General features: G+C 35.6%; 3 protein-coding genes and 1 long non-coding RNA gene across 5 annotated transcripts; all 4 read right to left on the reverse strand.

Annotated features, from left to right (window-relative positions):
- Window positions 1-758: 758 nt before the first annotated feature.
- On the reverse strand, window positions 759-6,313 carry LOC114752254 (protein yippee-like At5g53940). Of its 2 annotated transcripts, XM_028940981.1 has the most exons (6): window positions 5,889-6,313; window positions 4,402-4,445; window positions 2,131-2,239; window positions 1,278-1,333; window positions 966-1,083; window positions 797-826 (listed from the first exon to the last, which is right to left on the reverse strand). In XM_028940981.1, the coding sequence occupies exons 1-5, from the start codon at window positions 5,982-5,984 to the stop codon at window positions 999-1,001; spliced, it is 390 nt and encodes a 129-aa protein (XP_028796814.1). In that variant the 5' UTR covers window positions 5,985-6,313; the 3' UTR covers window positions 797-826; window positions 966-998. The 2 variants fall into 2 exon arrangements, with proteins under 2 accessions (XP_028796813.1, XP_028796814.1); XM_028940980.1 differs by having other exon boundaries at window positions 759-1,083.
- Window positions 6,314-10,620: 4,307 nt separating this feature from the next.
- On the reverse strand, window positions 10,621-11,686 carry LOC114752253 (ethylene-responsive transcription factor 4-like). The gene has a single exon (XM_028940979.1). The coding sequence runs from the start codon at window positions 11,589-11,591 to the stop codon at window positions 10,950-10,952; it is 642 nt and encodes a 213-aa protein (XP_028796812.1). The 5' UTR covers window positions 11,592-11,686; the 3' UTR covers window positions 10,621-10,949.
- Window positions 11,687-16,620: 4,934 nt separating this feature from the next.
- Window positions 16,621-17,345, reverse strand: LOC114752255 (uncharacterized). Its single transcript, XR_003740819.1, has 2 exons — window positions 17,242-17,345; window positions 16,621-16,982 (listed from the first exon to the last, which is right to left on the reverse strand). It is a non-coding gene; the product is annotated as an uncharacterized LOC114752255 (long non-coding RNA).
- A 1,146-nt stretch (window positions 17,346-18,491) lies between these two features.
- Window positions 18,492-19,743, reverse strand: LOC114752258 (uncharacterized). Its single transcript, XM_028940985.1, has 4 exons — window positions 19,702-19,743; window positions 19,439-19,576; window positions 19,039-19,086; window positions 18,492-18,605 (listed from the first exon to the last, which is right to left on the reverse strand). The coding sequence occupies exons 1-4, from the start codon at window positions 19,741-19,743 to the stop codon at window positions 18,492-18,494; spliced, it is 342 nt and encodes a 113-aa protein (XP_028796818.1).
- Between the last annotated feature and the right edge of the window lie 348 nt (window positions 19,744-20,091).

Raw genomic sequence — 20,091 nt, forward strand, 5'->3', positions numbered from 1 at the left:
ACTCATCCGGCGCTCTTGTTCAATGTATATTATAGCCTAAACCCCTTCTGATGTACACTAGCACTATACTTGTTCGTAATTAATAATACGGTAGTGTTTTCGTGCGAAACAAATAATAGAAGGCAATATATTACTGTTCAGTTTTTCTTATCAGCTCTATTTGTTGTACAGTTCATCTATGATAAAGTATAAGTGGCACAATAAGAAGAGATTTTTTTGGTGTACGAGATAAGTATATAAAAAAAATTTTGCTCTAACTTGCGTAAAGTTATTTATGAAAAGTTAATCCTAACACACCTCAAAAGGCCATATGAGTAAGTTTGGGTAAGTGCGAGTCAACTACTCAAGTCGCATACTTTGCATAAAATATGAAATGAGACTATATTGTTTATGATTTATAAATCATGTAATTTCCTATAGATTTTATTACTAATATAGTGATTCACTTCTCAGTCAAGACATCACTTGAAACATTTCTCAAGTAAATATTTAAGGGCGAAGCCGGATCATTAAGCATATTATATCAGTGTCATTCCTCCAATTACTTAACAAGAAAACCATTGCTGCTGCAACCAACAGGATGAATGACACCTAAACAAAAATTTCACATAGAAGAGACTAGAAAGTTGTCACTGTCAGAGTTTAATGCTCTTGTTAAGGATCAATCTCGCCGAAGTGAAATCAAATGCTAAAATCATTAGGATGGGAATTAGGGATACATTCAGCAGTATGGCTCATAAGTTCATCTGCTACAGTAAAGTGTTTGATACTTTTAATCCATTTCCATCCAGAAGCTTTACACACTGGAGAAGTCTCTCCTGTTCATCTGCTCCAGTATTAAAAAACAAGGAAAAAAGTAAAACGCAATCATGCTAGATCCCCCCGGGGGGGGGGGGGAAGCAACACCATTGTTGTTGTTATTATTATTATTATAGTTATTACAATTATTATAATCATTTATATACAAAAGCAGTGTTTGATGACCAGAACGAAACATGCTAAGCGTCTTCAGCATCACTCATGCTGGCATGGGTGTCAATATAGAATTCAGGGGAGATATCAATTTCATCAACAATCCTTCCTCTGTCATATGGACAAGCAAGAAGATTATACACAATCAGTAAACCACATCGTATAGTCCAGAAAGATATTTAGCAAAGGTGTCAATAGAATAGGATGATACCTCTCGAGGAAAAACGAAAGAATGGGATGGTACCTCTCAAGATGATTTTTTTTTTTTCTTTTTTTGGCAAACAAGAAAAAGAATAGGATGATACCTCTCAAGAACAAACTTCCCCTCTTTATACTGTTGGCTCTTCTCATGCACAGTCTCCTGTAGCAGAACAATAGCATTAAAGGGATTAAAAAGTCTTTTGACAGGCGACTACAACTAAAAAAGGGGAGCTTATGCATGACAAATACTTCAATGTCTCTCTTCCATAACCATTCCTCTACCAAACCCAGGCTGGGCCAGAATAAGCTTTTAGAAGGCCTAGGGTCCTAAGCCCATCATTAAGAGCCAAGTAATAGCCACGGCTAAAGCTTTGAGCTTGGCCCAATTATCTTTTCAACGAATAAAATTTAGGTCAAATTTGACTCGGAAAACATAATTATGTAGTACCTAAATAAGATATGCAAGTAAGGAAAATATTGGGTTAATACAATCTCAAGTTTCAAATTACAGGTTTTGATCTTTCAAGTTTCCTCCCGTTTAAAGCATTGGTCCCTATAATTTAATAAACACCTAGACCATTTTGCACTTTAAAGAACCAAAATTTATGATTTAAAATGAGAGACTAAACCAAAATTCATGCAAACTTAAGGAACCAAAAATTGTATTAATCCAAAAACATATATTCAAACACAATAATGCAAAATTGAAAGAGTAAAATAATAGATAGATTACTTTTTGTTCGACTGGAAGAGGCCAAGCAGGGAATACTATATGTGGGAGGATGGGCTTGAGTTTAAGACCAATGGCCTGGATTACGTTGGGCCATGCATATCCACGGACCAAACTAATCCACCACAACCACAAAATTTCTATCCAGAATATGCATTTTAAGAGTTTCATCTTTAACACTATTTGCAGATGCAAGAAGACGAAAGGGTAAATTAATGGAAAATTACATATTTCCAGCCAACTATTTGACCACAGCAACAGCAAAAGATATCTGCCACCGTATGCAATCCTGAAAGCATCATCCTTTCCTCTAGTACTCCAGCTGTGATGTTCACTCTAGATCACAGGCCCAAAACATTAGCATCTTAAAATAATCAGAACAAAGCAATATTTTCATCCAAGAATGAAGGAAACAGACAAGTCCTTAATCATCCAATATTTGCAATTATTGCAAGGTTAAAGAAAGATAAAACATTGTTTACGGTTTCTTTTTAGCAATAATAAGCTACACAAAGTTAGCCTTGGGACATGCTTTCAAACTCTCCCCCTCCCTCTCTCTATCAACACATGGACGTGTGCAGGTTCCTGTATTGAATATCGTACTTGTCCAATTTTACAAGAAGTTATGCAATTATCTGATAGTACTTTTCAAATATAAGAAACTCTCAAATATTACATATTGCTGCATGCTCATAATCATCCAGTTTTACTAAAACTCAGCTTGCAAAGACAGCATCTTCATTATTTTTCCATTCAAGGGCTGAATCAATATCAATCACATCTATCAAGGAGAAAAGTTGACATGAAAGAATAATAAATGGTTGGCGACATTATTCATAACAAAAGAAAGACGGTCACAATAAATAAATAATGGAAAATTCACCACAAAGAATCAACCTGGAAACAATTCCTCGAACTTCCTCCTCTAAAAATAATAACTTGAAAACAGTAAATTCAACATGGGAGGCAAGAAACTTTTGAGTGAAGGAGAAAGAATCAATGAATTTGTAACAGAGCAATATAGATTCCAACTGACACGACGCAAAAAACAATCTATTTTGAACATAGAAACAAATATTAGCGGCTTTACTTCCTCAGATATATCAAACGCATATTTATTTAAGGCATGCACCTACGAGTTAAGCAATTTTGGGATATAACGTTTAAAGACACATTGTCTCAGGAAACGGCTGCATAATCCAGCATGGAAGAACAGAACACCACATCTTCAATAATTTTTTGAACAGCAGCAAGTCCGAGCCACATCGTTGATTAAACTTTGGCTATGGTCAAAGCAATGGTCAAACTTATGCCAATAACATAGATTCCACTATTTCCAAATTTCGGTCACTTAAGAAGACCTGAAATCAATTTCTTATAAAGTCACTGTAAGCAAATCCAACATGACTGTCTACAAAAGGTTAGGGAAAAACTTCATTTACTTACATCATTCTTTTGAATATGGTTACATATTCTCTGGATGTCCCCTCACTAGAGTATTACAATCAGGGCCAACGAATTGAAGATTCCAAGTTCACTTATCAGAAAGCTTTCAATTTGCGCAGAACTGTCAATATGTTAGAGAGAAAGAGGAAAGAGCTGAAGAAATGAGAAAAGGAGGGGAAGAATTAGCCCCGGATAATTGCATTTTTTCTGAATACATTAACAAGTGATGGACTCGTGCTAAAGAGAATTTTATAATAATGTCCCCAAGAGTAAGGTTATTTACAATAAACTCTTGACTAAATAAAGAAAAGGGAATATTAGGAATTCCACGTTATCACACTTCAAGTTGGGATATCAATAAATTTCTACTAGTAGGTTCCTTCCATTCTATACCACGTAATCAAAAAAATTCAACAACTCATCAGCAGATTTAATCCAATTTGTTGCTTTGAACAAGTGATGTCAGTTGATACAATCATGTCTAGTGCTTGGGATAAAGATGGCAGAGTCAACAGAACACAAAGAAAGAAGCATTACTGTCAAACAATGGCGCCATCAACGGTTATTTTAAATAAAGAATAACTTGATCATATACGTGTACAAGATGTAATCTTCAGCAAAAGGGGTTGGGTCATGGTTATAAAAGGAAGTGCACGCACTCGCATAGAAAAAGATTCACAAAATTAGACTTGGGATCTAAAATTTGTAGATGCACAAGAGTGCCCTTCATCTTGTTGCACTTTCTCACCTCAATTTTCAAGATGCCCATGGTGTACTGATGAATGCAACACTCACAATAAAGAACGAGTTTACAGAATATGAGAGCTACATGGATCGGGTAACTAGTAGTTTCAAATTATATAAAATAAAATATAAGAATCACAGTAAAAGCTTTAGCTGGATCAGTAAGCATTCTTAACAAAATAAAAAACACAAACACTAGTGACAAGCTGGTATTGTTAACAACTTAACATACGAGATACAACACAAACACTACCATAAACTGTTATTTTTCACAACTGAATACCCAGTAAGAAGTGCAAAGTACTTACACATTATTGAAGAGGTATGCTTTACCTCGTCGGCAATGAAAAGCCTGAAAATAATGATACAAAATTTTGCTTAATGAATTAGATTTAAAAAAAAAAAAATCTATCAGAGCATTTTAAGCACTAGAGTAATAGAAACCAAGCAAAATCAACAACATAAGGATGATGCATGCAATAAGAAGCAATAGATTTAGTTATTCATCTCTTATTTACCTTCATAATAAATTATAGTAATCCCCACTTTTGTAGTTATCCCTATTATATGAAGACACCCAATCACAGTAAGATAAATACAAGTAACAATACTAAATGAAGCTAAGCTGGCAGCACTGGAACAGTCAATATTTCTAATCATGACACAGGCATTTCTTCTCCTGGGCCTAAGCACACCAGTGGTTCAAGCTTCTTCTTATTGAAGCTTTCTGACCTTAATTACAGTCTTTTAAGGGACCAGCTATAGTTAAGATTGGAGCTGTGGTAGGAATGATTTGATCACATCTGAGGAAAGGAAAGAAGCAAAGGATACTTCCAAAAAAAAAAGTCAGGAAAAAGGTAGAAATGCTAGCGAAACTATGAACACTTTGCAAAAAGCTTACAAGCCAAGGCATCATAAGAAACTCAACAATAATGGTAGGCATAAATTATTCTTCTAGGAGATGCCGTCTTAGTTGATGGCCTCCAGTGACCAGGTTAGATTCATGATGCAATTGTTGCCATCGGTTGGGTTTACAAAATGAAGCAGAAATCAATCCACATATCAACACCTTAGAAAAGGTATTAGAATAACAATAACTTTGGAGCAAAATTTCTAGGAAAATCCAATCTTTGAAAAAATTAATTGATCTAATCATTACTAATAAAAATGCTACACGTGTCAGAAGTATGCCTCACTAAAAAGTATATTAATATGTTTAGTGTAAAAAAAATGATTGATTTACTCAACCAATTTTTGTAGAGCTAGTGCATCTCAGTATCTAAAACTTTTTATCACCTTGCTAAGTCAGATCCTTTGTCCAGGCTTCATCACAACATACATGCCCTCATCAAATCAAATTCACAAATTTAAAAACCTGTTGGCTGATGGATTCGCGGTTACAGAAAAGGATGAAGGGCGGAAAATCACATCCCCTCACCAATGAATAGTGAAATGTTCAACCGACTACATAAGCTTTAATTCTTCCAATAACGGAACATAACATATCAAGCTTTGAAGGTTTCTGAATGTCAAGAACAGTTCTCCAGCGATACTACTTCAGTATAATAGTATAAAACCACCCCAATCCCATTAGCTATCCAAGAGAGTAAAGGCTGACAGCTGAAGTTTTCAAAAGCTTAATTGTCACTAAACCATGCTTGTACATCCAATGTACAAACCTCACAGGCCGCAATTACATAAAAGACAGCAAATTAATAAACACTAACAAGCACGGAGAATCGTACTTTCCAATCAGAAAAATGGTCTGAGGTTACCAATAAAGAAAGAATAATACCCGAGAGATGAGATCATCGGCAAGGGCCAAGTGGGTTTTGCAGTACTTGCACCTGTAAGACCTGCCCTCCAGCTCCACGACGAAGATTCTTCCCATTTTTCCCTGTTTTGCTTTTCGTTATTATGGAGACTCACGCACCCGAATCTTACCCAAATCAAAGACAAATGGGAGATTTCAAGAGTCCACAGTGAAAGGAATAGAGGGACCGAGGAAGAATTAGAACCGAGTCACGACATGGTGAAAAGAACTTGGTGGAACAATATGGGCCAGGCTGGGAAGTGCAGACTCGCCTCTTCTATCTGTTTCCGGATAATATCTGGCGGCGCCGGAAAATCTCCCTTCCTCGGTTTTGATTTTTTTCCCGAAAAAGCGGCCAGGCTCCCAAAACTAGAGCCGAAAAACGGCCATCTCTTCGACACGCTTAGCCCAAAAATTGTGAAAGCATGGCTTAAAATTTTTTCCTTTAACTGAGAAGTAGATTTCAAAGGGTTAGCTTTATAAGGCCGCGGGTTTAAATTTAACCTCTTATAATTTTTTTATTATTTTAATATTAAAGTTTGTAAAATAGTTTGATTTGTGACAATAATTTGTTCAATTAATAGCTAAAATATAAAATATAAAAATAAAATTTCTATTTAAAAAATTGATATTTTTGCCATTAAAAAAGGAGAAAATTACACTCAAGTCTCATAAAAGATAATTAATTTCAAAAAAATCCCTAAAAATCCCGAAATGATTCCTAAGTCCCCAGAGACCTGTGTATAATTAATTATAATTATGAAATTACCTATTTACCCTTATTAATTTGAACTCATTTATAACCTTAACAGTGGCTGTTGACAACTCAATGAGAGGTGGTTAACAACCTCAGCAACGCTCATGGCATCCCACAGAGTGAGTTATCAGGAACACTGCCGAGGTTGTCAATTACTTCTACTCGGGTTGTCAACAGTCACTGTTGAGATTATAAATAAATTGCTGCAATAAAATTAATGGGGTAAATAAGTAATTTCACAATTATAATTAATTACACACATGTCCCTAGGACTTCAGAATCATTTCAGGATTTCCAGAGACTTTTTTGAAATTAATTATCTTCTATAGGACCTGAGTGTAATTTTTCCTTAAAAAAGAGCATGCTCATAGAAAAGAGCAATTAACGATAGCGATGATGAAATTTTAAATAATTAATGATAGCATCTATCTATTGCATATTTGTATTCTTGATTAAACTTTTGAATGTTATTGTCTTGTTGATAGATGTTTGTTAATGAATGTTTAAATATGATAATGTTATCTGTTTTTGACTTAATTTTATTTATATTTATATCTTTTATTAATAATTTTATTACTTTATTTTTGTTTTCTTTTTATAAAACCGATGAGAAATATAAAAAATTATATATTTCTTAAATGGGTCAAAAGCCGCAATAGTTTTCTAACTACAAATAAACAATTCAAAAATTCCTTTAGTTTTTAATATAAGATATTAAGACCTATTTAACTAATTTAATTATATTAAAAAAGTTAAATAAGTTAGTTAATGAATCATCTTTCTTAATATTTTCCTTCTCTCTTCTACTTAATTCTGGTTGAAGAAGTATCCATAGGAGTAATTTATAAAAAATTAATAAATATAAGAAATAGATCTTATATTTAGGATCAAAATCAACTCAACAATTAGGTCTTATATTAAAAAATAAAGGAGTAATATTTTTAATATTCATAGATTAGTTTTCTGGTTCTCATATCAAACGGAAGAGTTAGTATTTAGTTTTTCTTTCCATATTGCCCCTTCTCTTTTCTTCATCCGAGTCTGTTGGGCTTTGACGGCCCACATCATCTGCTTGTATCTGGGCAGGAGTCCATCAGGCATGTATACCGGGTATAAGGGGCTATATGATATTGCTATGATTTAATCTGACCATAGCAAAATTATAAATTTCATTGTAATGTTACAATGTTACTACTCTTCTAATTATTAATATAAAACCTAATTATCTAATTTGAGTAGATTAAAAATATCTGTTAAATTAGTTAATATGATATGTTTTTTTTAAAACATCCTAATTATCTTTCTTAATTTTCTTCCTATCTCTCTTACTTAATTATTGTTGAAAAAATATCAATGTAGTTAATTTCAAAAGATTGATAAACACGTGAAATAGGTCTTACATAGAAAACAAATATTAATTTTCAAATTAAGTCGTGTATTAATGATGAAAGGACCTAGCATGAATAAAGCAACCCAAAACGCACATCTACTCTGAGCAACCATGACACGAACGATTTTTTTTTTTTTCGGTTCAATGACACGAACGTTTTGATAAATTTATAAAATGACAGACATGATATGGGTGATAATTAATTAATCTTAATCCTTTTTGGGGGGGGGGGGGAAAGGAGAAAGAAAAGTAAAAAGATTGTTTCAGGTAAGACCGCACTTAAGTCAACAGAAACTCATCTGCAGCTCATCAAACGTGAATAAAATTCTCAGTTCATGGTCCTTTCTGATTATCATTTGTAGCAGTTTTTTAGAGATCATTAAATAAATAAATTTTTTATCCTTATTAAGTATTTCCTCTAATCTTATATATAAGCTTCACTTTTGGAGAGAGATCTAATCCAAAATATAATATTCATTTTTGAGTTCTCTGAGCATTTAATACTTTTTTTTTTACTTTGTTTTTAGGTGACTATATTTAGTACCCTCTCCATCTCATTAATATTACCCCATATATTCTTTATTATTTTTTTATTTATTGCCTCTCACATTTATTCTCTTGATAAATAAGTGCAAAGTTGAAAAAATATATTTATGATTTATTTATTATTTTTAAATAATTTTAACTGCTAGATCATTAAACGCGATTCTGTTATTTAAAGTTTATATATAGAACAACAAGGAGTAGTTAGTATTGTTTTGACCCATTTTCTTCTTTTTTACCTCTATATTGGTTTCTCTTAATTAATAGAGATAGAATTGAAAATAAAATCTTAAAAACATATAAAAGACCACCATTTTTTTCCTACAGGAACAATTTAAAAAAGAAAATACAGTGGCATGTTGATAGTGCATGTTAGCGTGCGCGAGTATTTAACTATGCGGGAAAAAATAAAAGGTTAAACCGCACCTAAGGAATGAAATGGGCGCGGGGGCGTAAAGAAAGGAGGACGAAGGAGCACGCGCCACGCAGAGGCAATTAATGGGGAGGGAACGCGCCGCCATAATTGTTGGTTGTTCATCCGACAGACACGTTCCCAGCTGGAGCTGGCGCACTAGCCGCTGCTTCTTCCAACCGTACTCATTACCCACGTGGCCCCACCAGCATCACCACAAATGTCTGCCCCCTTCCCCCTTCATCACACCCAAAAATATTCAAAAGGCACTTCGTACGTAGTATACGTGTTCGCTCCACAATAAATAAATGCCCCCCCACTGGGTCCCACCCAGGCGGCCGCCGCGTTTCTTTCTTCCCCCTTACGACCCAGCCTTCTCTCCCTTTTCTTTTGCTTTTTGCATGGTTTCCACGTAATTTCAACACCATTTATCCTGGGCCCCACTCCGCCCCATAGTATTCACATGTGTCCCCCTCTACAATCTTTGCTTTTTTTATTTTTTATATTACTTTTATACGACAAATAAAAACTAAAATGCACTCTCATATTTAGAACTGAAAGAAGAGTACTACGAATCGCGAAGCGTGGGATATATTATCGGATCCACTAGCATTAAAAATTGGAGTTCCTTCTACCAAAAATAAAAATTGGAGTTTCGTCCGAGTTAAGTTAGGCAGTTGGCGGAGAGGAACGAGGAATTTCAGGAAATAATAAAATAGAACAAATAAAGAAATCAATAAATATGTTTTTTTTTTTAATGGTAATGGGAAGTGAGGCACTGAACATCACGTGAAGACAACATCAACGCCGACAGAAACACAGTCCACACGGAATGCTCTCGAGTGGGGCCCACGTTCAGACACGCTCGCTTCTGATTCGGTCTTACCACCTTGTACGTACCGTTTTCGCCGCCCCTGCCGCCTCGCCCCCAATCACACTTTTCCCCTAATAATAACTAATCAAGGCCCCTTATTAAACATAATTATTATTGAATTTCATTAATCATCCTAATTCAAACAGTGATTGGACCTACCGTCGTTTCATTGTCTGCCCGCGTTATCTGGCGTTCAGATCCGCCCCCTCAAATACGACAATAACAACGCGAATCACGAGGCAATTATTCATCCTCATACGATGACACGGCACCGTTTTGTTTCCGCTTGGTCAATGCCATTGAATACCCGTTCACACCCGACTTTGGTCCTCCTCCTGAAAGATTCCTCCATTCATCAACATAGTAATTATTTAATTGGGAAAAAAAATATTTGGTTTTGGATAACAGCCATCACATAAATTCTCTGTTTCTCTTCTCTCCCTCATCCGCTCATTAAAGAGTCGGCATCAAAGAAACGCCTTTAGGCCTGGCTGATCAAAATCGTCAGATCTCAACAAATTAAATTGCAGGAGAAGTTTCAACCATGTTCGGATCTGTTGGTTAATGGCAAAATGTACGGGCACAATTGAATCAACGGTCGTAATGATGAGCGATCTTTGACGCTTGGAGCTACTTCAAATGAGAACAATTCTTTCTCAGTTCATCTCTCAGGAAACACAAAATTAAACTAAACAGTACTGAATCTTAAGGAAGGAAGCGAGAAAATGAAGGGAAATCTGGGAACAAAAAAGAGATCGATTGATTTCCATTATATATAAAGATGAATAGTAAATTCAGAAACAACCATATGAGAGAAACTCTTGTCAAGTTCTCACACAAGCTGCAAAAAAGGATTCTGTTATCATCTATTTACACAACGTGCGGATATTATCGTCGTCATCAAATCCTAAGCATGTCAGCTACTTTCTCTCCCAGCTGTCTACATCCTCGAAAGACTGTTTTTTTTTTTCCTTTCCTTTTTTCTAAAATTACTAGGAAAAAAAATATGAAGTAGATATATAAAAAACGTCGGATCTTGGCCGGAGGATCTTCAAAACACAGCCAGATCAGGCAACCTCCGCCGGAGGAGGAACGTTGAGGTCAAGATCTAAGACTGTGCGAGGCGAGCCACGCTCGTAGTCCACCACGGAGGACGAATCAGAGTCACTGTGGGCACCGCCATCGCCGGCGGAGCGGCGGAACTCCAGAAAAGGCCGTTCAAAGCCGCACATCTCACGACGGCCGGCAGCTGCCATCATGCTGTCCGCCCGAGCAAACGCGTCAAAAAACATCACCGGGCGAGCTACAGGAATGACCGGGAACCCCAAAGCACCGCCGGAAGTGTACGTCCCAAGGGAGAGTTCCAGCGGTGGAGGAGCAACTGGCGGCGGCGGCGGCGATGACGATTCAAGCGTGCTGCTCTGGCTAGGGCTGCGACTGAAGTTGTTCATCGGAAGTTCAGAACGGACACGGGAAATTAGTCTTGGCCTTCGCGCCACGGAACTCCCTAGCCGCCGCGTCGTAGGCACGCGCCGCCTCTTCCGCTGTATCAAAAGTGCCAAGCCAAACACGGGTTTTTTGCCGGGATCACGAATCTCAGCGGCGTAACGCCCCCACGGCCTCTTGCGAACACCTCTGTATCGGATCTCCTTGGCAGTGTGGGCCGGATTGGAGGCGGCGAGAGCGGCGGGTCCATGCCTAGGAGCCATGTTCTTGGTTCAAGACTTTGAAGGGTTTGAAACGGAGAGAACTTTTTGAGGAGAGAGAAGACGGGGGGAGAGAGAGTGGTTAGGCTTCAGAGGAAGGAGACGCAATGTCTGAGGAAACCGGATGGGGGTAGGGTCATTTTATAGTGAAAGATTGGAGACAGAGAAGGGATAGCGTGTGCGTGCGAGGAAAAAGCTACGCTCCTTTTGGGCGCTTGATGCTCCAAGCTGAAGCACTTGCGGAGGATACTGCTCTCTAATCACTTCCTGCCACGTATGTACGGCCTTTACTTTCATTCTATTTGGTCACCCTTCTAATTTTAACCAACACAACAAAATTATACCTTCAGGAAAATATTATAATAAATCAGTAATCATATTTTGTTGTCTTTTCTTGCATATATTTAAGTCTTTACTATGTGCCTGCTTACAAATAAGATTAAAAAAGTACTCCCTCTATTTTTATTATAAGAGACAAATAACTGAATTACGTTGATAAAAAGGCAGTTAAAATTAGTTAAGAACAATCAATGTGTGAAAAAATATAATTTTTTTTTTCAAAAATGCCCTCATTAATAAGGAGAGAGAGCAATTAAATTATTGAAAGAAAGAGAAGTGGAAAGGAGAGAGAGTGTGGGTTTGAGATAATAAATATGGGTAAAATAGGAAATCAACACAAAAAAGTAGAGACAACTTTTAAACATCTCTTATATATAGAAATATGTCATAAGTATCAAATGTCTCCTATAATAAGGAACGGAGGGAGTATAAAATAGATAATCATCATGCATAAATTTCTTTTCTTGAACTGGCCAACTAATTTTTCTAATATGTCATGACCATAAATTTTCTTAATACCAAGAGAATAGTAAACTTGAGTTCATATTCAAATTTTTTTTAAAAAAAGAGAGTTCATATTTTGTAAATAAAATTGTAATTGCTTTTGAGCTATATAAAACTCTCTAATGTTAGTGAATTTTTGGGATATAAATCACATAATTTTTCTCCTGAAAATTTCTTTTAAGAGAATGGATGCCATTTTCCATTATACCCTATTTTGAGGAGCCGGACAACACCAAAAAGGAAAAAGATGATGTGAAGGAGGGAAGAGTTATTGGAAGGTGATATGATATGATGATGTGAATTGGGAAGAAAAAATGGCAAGGCGCCACGTACTGGGAAACGCGTGGTCCATCAGAAATGCGTGTGGGCTCACACACACACGTGCCAAGCACCTCTCTCTCTCTCTCTCTCTCTCTAAAATCCAATCCAATCTCAAAGGAAGCGGGACGATGATGAAATATTCCGCTGAGTCAGTCAACGAGGGATTTGACCGCTTTTGCTTTCCCCCACACACCCACACAGATAATAATAATAATAATATATTAATATATTAATGTTAATATTGAGAGTATCACATGAAAGCCCGCGCGCCGCCCCAGCCCACCCAGTGGGGCCCACAGGGAGTAATTGCGCGGAAGGAGGAGGAGGAGGAGGGAATCCACGTAGCCGCGCTGTCGCGTCAACACGTGGCCCCCTCAAAAGGCGGCGTCATCCGTTAACGGCGGTTATGACGTGTCGGCCTCTGACGAGATGCTGTATGAAACGGAACATGGGAGTTAGCGTGACGGCAGTTAAGGTGTGTGGGTACCAAGTTTCAGGTTCCGACATTTGTCGGCAACACTAGAGGTTGCGTGTGAAGTCGGCATTATTTTGAACACAAAAAGTAAAAGCGAAACAAAGACAAGTTTTTTTCATTCTATTTATTCATACCATATTATTATTTTTTATATGAATATAATCTTTTAATTTTTAATATAAGACTGATTTAAAATTAGAGAGTTGTTCAATTTAAAGATAAAATTAATAAGATTTAGAATTTTTTGTGTCTTGAGGAAACATAGTGAAAATATCTCATATAAACCCATATTCTTAACTAGATATCATTTTTAAAGGTAGGAGCACAATATTTTTGGTTATATACAAATATTTTTATTTTATGCTTAACTGAAAAATTGATTTCACGCGACTCTTTAAACAAGTTCAACATATTTATGTACAATTAAATTTTAATTGGCATTTTTCGTCAGTTTTTTTTTAAATTTTAATTAAAGAAAAAGGACGGGCACTCTCGCAGGCTCACTCGGTGGATCGGACGGATGAGAATGGATGGGGGTGGATGAGAATGAGATGTGGACACGTCCCCCGCAAGGAGACACGAGTAGCCGCCCCGGGCCGCCCTCCCAGAACACGAGAAGGGGGGGCCTTGGATTTCGTCAAGAGGCGGACTCATTCTGGCATGCATGTGAATGCTCATCATCAAACAAACTGGGCTCTCTCTCTCTCTCTCACAAACAAACAAACAAATAAAAAATAGTGAGAATGACAGCTCATCACCAACTGCACAAACATTTTCTATTCTAAAATTCATTGTATAAGGATATCTAAAATATGTTTAAAAAAAAAGAATTACAATAAAATCTAAAAAAAATAATTATAAACAAGTTTCAAAATTGTCATTTTTACTGTTTAAATTGTTATTAGAACTTTTTAGTAATTTTTTTCTTGAATAATCGTTATAATTTCCCTTAGAAAATCTTCATATAATATATTTTTAATTAGTGCAACTCTTTTTCTTGATACATAAATTCACACAAACCTAGATGAAGTGGCTTTCTGAGCTCACAATCACCTATAATAGGCTCATTCTCAATCACTCTATTTATTTGATTAATAATTTATTATGTTTTTTGGTGGACACACTATGATTCCGCTAAAACAACTTCTCTTGGTAATCTGAATCATTATTCAGTCCTGTTTATCGAATTTCTTATCTTTTTCAGAGACCAAAGTAACTTTATTGACTCAATTATTTTTGTACATGAATTTCTGATGACCACCCATTACAAGTTTATCCTAACATGACTATCAACGAATAGCTTTGATGTCTGTTTGTTGCCATTGCAAAAAATCTTATTTAACAAAGAAATCACCAATCACTTGACCACCAAAATTTGCGGACTCAAAAGTCGTTTCAAAAAGTCACTTTGTTGCCAGAGAAAATCTCATATCTTCAATAAATTATCTGATTCTCCTCGATGGAAATCTGAAAATTGCACCAATATATGTCCATATAAGCTCTACGATTTGAATAACCTCATATTTGGATTCTCTTTCCCCAGTGGCCTCTTAAGTAAAGTCCTTTATTTTTTCTTTCGAACTTTGTGATAGTGACAAAAAACATTTATAAACATATTTCATATAAGTTGAAACAAAATCCTTCTTGCATATTTAACTTGTATTCCATCAATCACGTTAAAAAACTGCTTATAAGTTATTCCAAATAGATCCTAAATGCTTTCCGAACAAGTTGACATACCAACATCATACATGCACACACAACGGTGACTTCCCTCTAAACTTAAATTATAGAAAATAGTCTCCACAAGGACACATCTTTCTAAATTTTTTTACTAGGCCTAAATAACAACCACACACACATCAACTCATGTTTGCATGAGGGTATTTTTGGCTCAATAGAGAGACGAGAGAGGAGGAATTTTAATGGAGGAAAAGGAGATGAAAGGAAGATAAAGAATTTTAATATTACCTTATTTGAATTAATACAAAGGTAGGGAAGGCATTTTAATGTCTTGTTTAGTTTAGAAAAAGAGGGGAGGCAATATTTTTGTATGGACAACTTTGTCCTTATATTATTTACGTTGATTTTTACAAACTTTATAACATAATTAATAAAATATAATTATAAATAACATTTAATAATATGTGATATTAATTTTTTATAATTAGCAAAATTAAATAAATATAATAATACACAATTAATAGCTAATATATATCAACAATTATAATTGTATTTATATCCAAAATTTGGTCTAATGAAATAAATATGTTTAATTTGAGTATGTTTCTTCCAACTTCCATTTTCCTCTGTGTTGTTGATATGAATAACCAAATAACTTTTTTAAAGATGACATAGATGACTTATTTATATGTTTTTGTTGATTTGCATTTGGAAATTAAAATATATTTGATAGTAACTTTTTTTTATATTTGATAGCATGTAAATGGAGGAAGAGAGGCATGATTGAATCCACAAACATACCAAATCACATGCAATTCGACGACAAAAGGTAACATGAGATTATTAAAAAAATAATATCAACATATTAGCCAATACAAACGAAAATATTACTCTTTCCTTCAAAATTCTCCCAATTTCAAACAGGAGGCATATGAGGGGGGAATGTTAAAAAAATTTCCCTCACTTCCTAAAATATTTATCTTGCCAAATAAGAAAAAATGATCAAAATCCCTCTTGTAAGAAGTAGAGCTCACGTTACTTGAACAAATAAATAAAGTAATTGTTTTACGGGATAAGATTTTTTCTCTTTTAAAAAAGTACGCAAATGAAAAAGAAATATTAACATAACAATAAAACTCTCCTATTCTTCCTTCCTTTCTTTGTTTTTGTTTTTTGTTTTTTTAAGCGGTTCCATACATCAGAGGCACTAGAGCCTGAAAAGGACAAAGAAAGGGGGCTTAAGTGCCATGGCATCTTCTAAAAGAATAAGAGGGCCTAGAAGCGACCAATACCGAAGCCTAAACAGTTTCTCCATTTGAAATCGGTAATAGATTGCCGTTATCCATACCAATACCTTTGCACAAGAATATTTCTAACTTCAGGCTTATTCTAATTTTAACGATCCCCGAAATAATCCAGTGGTTTGTTCCCACAAGGCCTACCTACGACATCAACCCATTTTTGTCTCAGGTCCTGAAGGGATTAAAAATCCCGAGTCCCTACTAAAAAGGATAAATCCTGCTAAAAGATTGGCAAAGTGCACAAGTTACATCTGATTACAGCTGCATCTTTAATCATCCTCCCCTTTGATATTTGAAGGTGGAGGATGGAAGAAACTTGCATTCTGAAAGGACTCTTCTATAATTCTCTTTGAATGAATGAATCACCTTCCATTCAAAAAGATAAATCCAATCCTCAAGCGAAAAAAGGTATAAGGACTTGTGCAGAATGATAATTACTCTGAAACATCTAATAAAATAGTTTTTTTAATCCCTATCACAGATCAAAGCCATTCATGCATATCTAGCGTTTTACCCGTATATAGGGAAATAATTACTCTGAAACATCTGATAATGACATGGTGCCAACATTGTCTTCAGTTCCAACATTACTGGACCCACTTTCTAGCACTAAGGCTTTAGTACGATACCATTGCATATATTTGCTCAAGGCAACACATGCAATGACCACACCTTTTGCATAAATTAGAATCTCTCAGCCGTCATCACAACAGGTTGAGCTTCCGCATGCCTTTTACCAAGATATGGACCCATTCCAATAGCTTCCTGCAGCTGCGTATGACAAGATATGGCCGATTGAGTTGGTTTAGTTAGGTCAAGATTTATGATCTTCTTTTGGCATATCACATGTGCGTTACATAATCGTTCTTTATTTTTCAAAACTCGAAAAAAACAACACAAACTTTAGAAGCTCATATAGTGGCTGGGGATCTGCCTGGAATATGAACCCTATAAAAGGCCACATCCAAGTTGATCCCCCACCAAAACATGCCCAGACAGTAGTGGTAACGAAGAAGATTTAGTTTCTAACCTTTGCATCTATTGCTGCTAGAGCAGGATCAACGGATAGTTTACTTGACTGCATCAGTGCTTTGTGTATAGCCTTGCAGCAGTTATATCTAGCTTCCATGCCTGAAGTTCTCAGTTGTCTTAATGATATGATGAAAGGGGAAAAAAAAAAAAAAATTGTAGTAGGAAGCTGCCAAAATCATACACACACGTACACATGCGTGAAAATGAGGAAAACCTAATACCAAGACAGGAGAAACATAACAGGCAAACATCAATTTTAAGCCTTAGTAATACCATTGATTAATTTACTATTATATTAGCCCCTATTGATTTTTGCTTGACTTCTCCTTTATCGCATGATCCATTAATTTTAAGATGTATCATGTGGAGAAAAGAGAACTCTCCTATATGTAGTAGTAGCGTCCCCAACAACGGGGTTCAGTATACATAAACAATTCAGGCCAAAAAAAAGAGTATACATAAAAGAATTGCTTACCTAATATTCTATCAGAAATTATTATTTAATTTTTCACATCTCAAGAATAACTATAGCCAATCCCACAATCACATGGTACGGCATGTTTTTGTTCAAAAAACTTGTTACATTGCCCAACGCAGGGTTAGTTATACCCGTCACAAGAGGCAGATTAGTTACATTGCCAAAGGCAGGCTTGCCATGGGAAAACTCTGTTTAGCTCAAAAGCTAAAAAATGCAAGTGAAGGTTCATTAACTTAGAATAATTTTTAAGCCACTCCCAATAAAAGTCTAATAAGTTTGAACTATGAACAAAACACCATCATGCCTAGGTCTGAAATTTTAATTTTCATAATTGAGAGTATGGACAAAGTATCTTGTTTGATTATAGAGAGTAGAGACTCTGATACCAGACCTGAACCAGCGAAACCAGCATGCTAAATGGTTCAGGCCAGGTTTGGGCATTTTTTAAGGCCAACTAGAGTAATTTTTTCTTAATTACTTTGTTGTAATATTTTTAAATTCTATCTTGATCTTTCTTAGTTTTCCTTCCTTCTACTTTATCGTTTCTTCCCAAATAGAATTTGGAAGTCAATTATTAACACAAGTTGAAGGAAGAACAAAATATTCAGGGTGGTTATCATTATAATTGAAACATATAAATGAGGTTTAGTATGACAGTTATTGCTAAAGTTGGCTCCCATGGAATCTTTTAAATACCTACAATTATATGAATTACCAGATATGAAAATGCATTGTAACAAGAGCTACAACTGTCCAAACTGGAAACAGACCTATTTTGTGGTTTCAGTACTTGGGTCAGTCACCATCTGTATTATCTCTTGTTTTGAGCAGATCTCCATCAAACACCATGATCGAGCAACTAATCCACTTATCATTCTGTAGCCCTGACAATACATTACAAAATGCCAAATCACAATTTTATGATAATTCTGTAGCGCCAAGTAGCAAGTTTCATGTTAGCACCACTGCTTCTCATCACTAGAAAATCATGGAATTTGTGAAGATGTTCTAGTCTAAATGCTTCATCCTTGAATGTTGAGTACCTGCCTTTATGGATGCCTAACATATCATTGTAGAAATACTTCTAACAGATCCACTTCTGAACTATAGCAGGAATTGGCTAATGAGTTTGGCTAGAAAATAGGGATACATCAATATCAAACTTTGAAATTCAGAGACCAACTTCTAAACTCTAAATCAATACAGGAGAAAATCCATTAGTGTTATCCCAAGTGAAACCTTAAATACTTTTTCTTTTTCCCCCGGTGTCATCATTTACAAAACTTTGCAATAGAAAAGTTCCCATGAATGTCTCACCGCCAATCGGATTTCTGAATCCTGCTGCAGGACTGATAGGAAAAGACCCTACATAAAACATGAACACTATCAGCTAAATCTCAATTACCAGAAAAACTGAGCGACAAACAAGTGACAGACATATAAGCCAGCTGAATGAATCTTATAACCCTCTATTATTCTTCTAAATCGCGATATTATGGAAAGAAGGAAAGTACATCATGCACTGATAATGAATTGCCTTATTTCATTTACTTGAAAAGAAATGTGGCAAGAAAAAAGTGCGAGGAGTATAATACTTTTTCTGTTAATATTCAAATCACAGAAAGTTATAATGAAGGTCAAATCAACATGCAGCTGATTTAATGCACCAGTAAGAAGAATTGAAGTTTTGAAGCTACAAATGCATTAGAAAAAATACCGATGGTGTAAACTTTAAGCTCCTGGATGCTACTTCATAAACTAAACGTCGCAAGTTTTCTTCTGCCTCAGAATTGAGTATGATGTTATTTTCAGACCGAGTTTCTCCACAGATGTTTCCTAGAGCATGCAAAGCAGCCTGCAATTGCCAATTAAACCCCAACACCCCCCCCCCAAAAAAAATCAGAAGCATAGCTAGTTTGAAAGAGACGCAGCATGACTAATACATCTTCCAAATTACTTTTCCGGTCTTAAATGTAAGACCCTGGAAATTCCAGCTTTATCAATTATCTTAAAAACAGCCATTGCTTTCGAGTAAAAACTAATGCCTTTTCTCTTAAAACGTTCCTAAATAAATCCCTAGAGGTGTCCAGTTATCAGTTCTTACTCCTTGCAAACTGGAGATCAGCATTTTTAATAATAATAGGTGATGATTACAAAAACCAGCTAGGAATAAATCCCATTTGGATCTTTTTAATGTATCTCTGAATGTGCGGGGAAACTATTTGATTGTGAGAACCACTGAATAATGGAATCCAGTATCCACACACTACAGGCACAGGTTCGGCCTTGGGGGCTATTTGCTTCTTGACATTCTTAAGTGATTCAAACATGACATACATTCCATATTCACTGAAAAATACAAAACAAAAG

This window comes from Neltuma alba, unplaced genomic scaffold, assembly GCF_004799145.2.
Source record: "Neltuma alba isolate B1F8T4 unplaced genomic scaffold, ASM479914v2 tig00007300_pilon, whole genome shotgun sequence".
NCBI lineage: Eukaryota > Viridiplantae > Streptophyta > Magnoliopsida > Fabales > Fabaceae > Neltuma > Neltuma alba.